At 38.9% G+C, this 2,455-nt stretch overlaps 1 protein-coding gene across 1 annotated transcript in view; it reads left to right on the top strand.

Moving 5' to 3' along the window:
• The window catches only part of LOC105537019, a 43,894-nt gene that overhangs the window by 26,805 nt on the left and 14,634 nt on the right, over window positions 1-2,455 (top strand). Inside the window, exon 3 of the mRNA XM_011976505.1 lies at window positions 1,251-1,349. Within this exon, the coding sequence (XP_011831895.1) occupies window positions 1,251-1,349 (99 nt within the window). The remainder of the gene's footprint in view (window positions 1-1,250; window positions 1,350-2,455) is intronic.

The raw sequence follows: 2,455 nt of genomic DNA, 5'->3' as shown, positions 1-2,455 counted from the left end.
ATAAAATACTATTTAAAGATTTTCAAAGTGTTTTCATCAGAGTCAGGAAGTTCTTCCATAATATGGCTCTGGATCAAGCAACTTATTTAACTCAAAAAAAGTGAGGCAAAATATAGCTCATGCTCTTGTCATGAGCACAGGTGCAGCTTTCCCTATAGACAGGGAAAAAACCATTATCCGTCAAGCAAAGCTGGCACACAAACCCTTGTGCTGTTGAATTGCTATGCTGTCAGATGTGGTGGAGGCTCTGAAACACTAACTGTGATTGGTGCTTTTACTCCCATAAACAGAATATTTATACCTGGAAAATGAGCTGTAGACTCATCATTGGTATACCAACTGAACAGCTTGAAATACTCGATTTCTGTTTTCTCAGGGCTGTGGTTTTCTGGTTGATGGTTCTTAATCCAAAGAGTTGACATAACAATTGTTTTATTAAATTGGAAGAAACGATATGATAAGCATGTGACCATTTAGACTTAATACAATACTGGATAAGTTGCCAACACAGGGCATTAGGGTGTATGCTGCAGTCATAGATCTACCCCATATAAAGCAAGAGCAAATAGAATTGATTTTACATATTTTAGAGAGGAAGTACAGAAAATATGGACCCTAGGGGACCTTCTGGAATGTTTCTGTTTATTGCCATTTCCACTGGTAAAACTCAGAGATTTCAACAGTCATCAGGATGAAGTTCTAGGGATCACAGTCATGTGAGGCATTCTCTGCACTTGGATCTCCAGTGAGGCAACGGGAAGATGAAACACATAGTGGGATATGGAGGTGTAAACACCAGAGACAGTCTCCTGGTCAGCTGTCATGACATGAGTGAGGCTAGGAGACAATGAGTGAGTGAGGGCGACATGAGTGAGACTGGGAGACAATTACGCTGCACGAAAGTCACCAGCTATGAAAGAACATATGCTGTATTCCATTTATGTGCAATTCTTAAAAAGAAAGTGGAATCTATATGAACAATAAGCCAACCAAGGATTTTCTGTTCTGTGAGGTAGAAAGCAAGTTGCTTCCTGAAGAGCAGGACAAAACTTTCTGGAGTTAGAGAAATGTTCTGTGTATTGATTTTGCTTACAAGAATGTGTTGATTTATAAAACCTTGTTCGACAGTACACTTAAAATCAGTGTATTTGACTGGAATCATTTTTTTCAATAAAATTGGTTAACCGTGAATAGTGAGTAATTGCAAATCCAATTAAGTAACGTTGTCTTCACATCTTTTATTCTTGCAGTGTGCTGGAAGCTACATGAGCCAAAAGTTATTTCTGGGAGATAATCGCAGCCTGACACTAAAGAACTGCGTATCTTCTGGCAATAGCTCCTTTTTCCAGGTATCTTTGGATTTTTCCAAGAATTTAAATGTATTTCACAGGTTAAATCAAAATGGTAGGCTTTTAATACACATTTCTTAATTATATCAGCTAAAATTCTAAGCAATAAAAAGTGATTAAAAATTAGTAAAGAATTTAAAAGCAAGGAAATATTTTTTAAGTTAGGGAAAGAGACCCAACATATCTTACGGTTCATATACATTTTTCGTAAATTAAAATTACCTATCAAGAGTTCTTATAAAATCTGTAATACTTTTTATAATGTGTGTTCACTAAATGTTTAGATATACAGATGGACTCCATTTCTCTTTTTTCTTAAGATTTTTATATATTCGTAACAGATACCAGTCTTTAATTTCTTTGTTTGGTTATATCCATATTAATTTTTGGACTACAGGACGTTATGACCTCCTATAATAATTCTGAGAGCATTTTCTTGGTTCACTTGAATCTTTGTGTAACTTTGATAAGCAGTTTGTCACTAAACACCAAATACAAAATTGGAGTTTTTTTTCTGGGTAACTTTTTATTACAGATTTCTTGTTACTTTTGAGGCAAGACGTACGCAGGACTTCACTCTGGACCAGATGTGAGGCTGGCCAAAACAGGAACACGGTTCTGAAAGGACCGCTCCATAAGATATGCTCACCAATGCCATGACAGTTTACCGTTGCCATAGCAACATCCAGAAGTCACAGTCCCTTGCCAGGGCAACACCTGGAAATTCCTGCCCCTGCCATGGCAACACCTGGAAGCTGGGGCACACCACCCACTTTCTCGCTATTTCTGAACAACCCACCCCTTAATTATCACGTGATTAAAGGTGGGTATAAATGTGACTGTAAAACTGCCCCTGGCTGCCCCTCTCGGCCCTCTGACTATGAAATACCCCTGCTCTGCAACACCGCTGCCACCTCAATAAAGCTGTTTTCTTCTATCACCAGCTTACTCTTACATTCCTTCCTAAGCAAAGCCAGGAACTCGCCTTGCATCAGTATTGAGCCAGCCACTCACCACTAGAGATGGTGAGAGGCAGCCTTTGATGTGGCAGTGAGATGGTGGAAACAGAGGAGACGCAAGACAGCAAGACACAGCACGAGATGGCA

Source organism: Mandrillus leucophaeus, unplaced genomic scaffold (assembly GCF_000951045.1).
Source record: "Mandrillus leucophaeus isolate KB7577 unplaced genomic scaffold, Mleu.le_1.0 Scaffold1017, whole genome shotgun sequence".
In the NCBI taxonomy this organism is placed as follows: domain Eukaryota; kingdom Metazoa; phylum Chordata; class Mammalia; order Primates; family Cercopithecidae; genus Mandrillus; species Mandrillus leucophaeus.
This window is presented reverse-complemented; position numbering and strand designations above follow the sequence as displayed.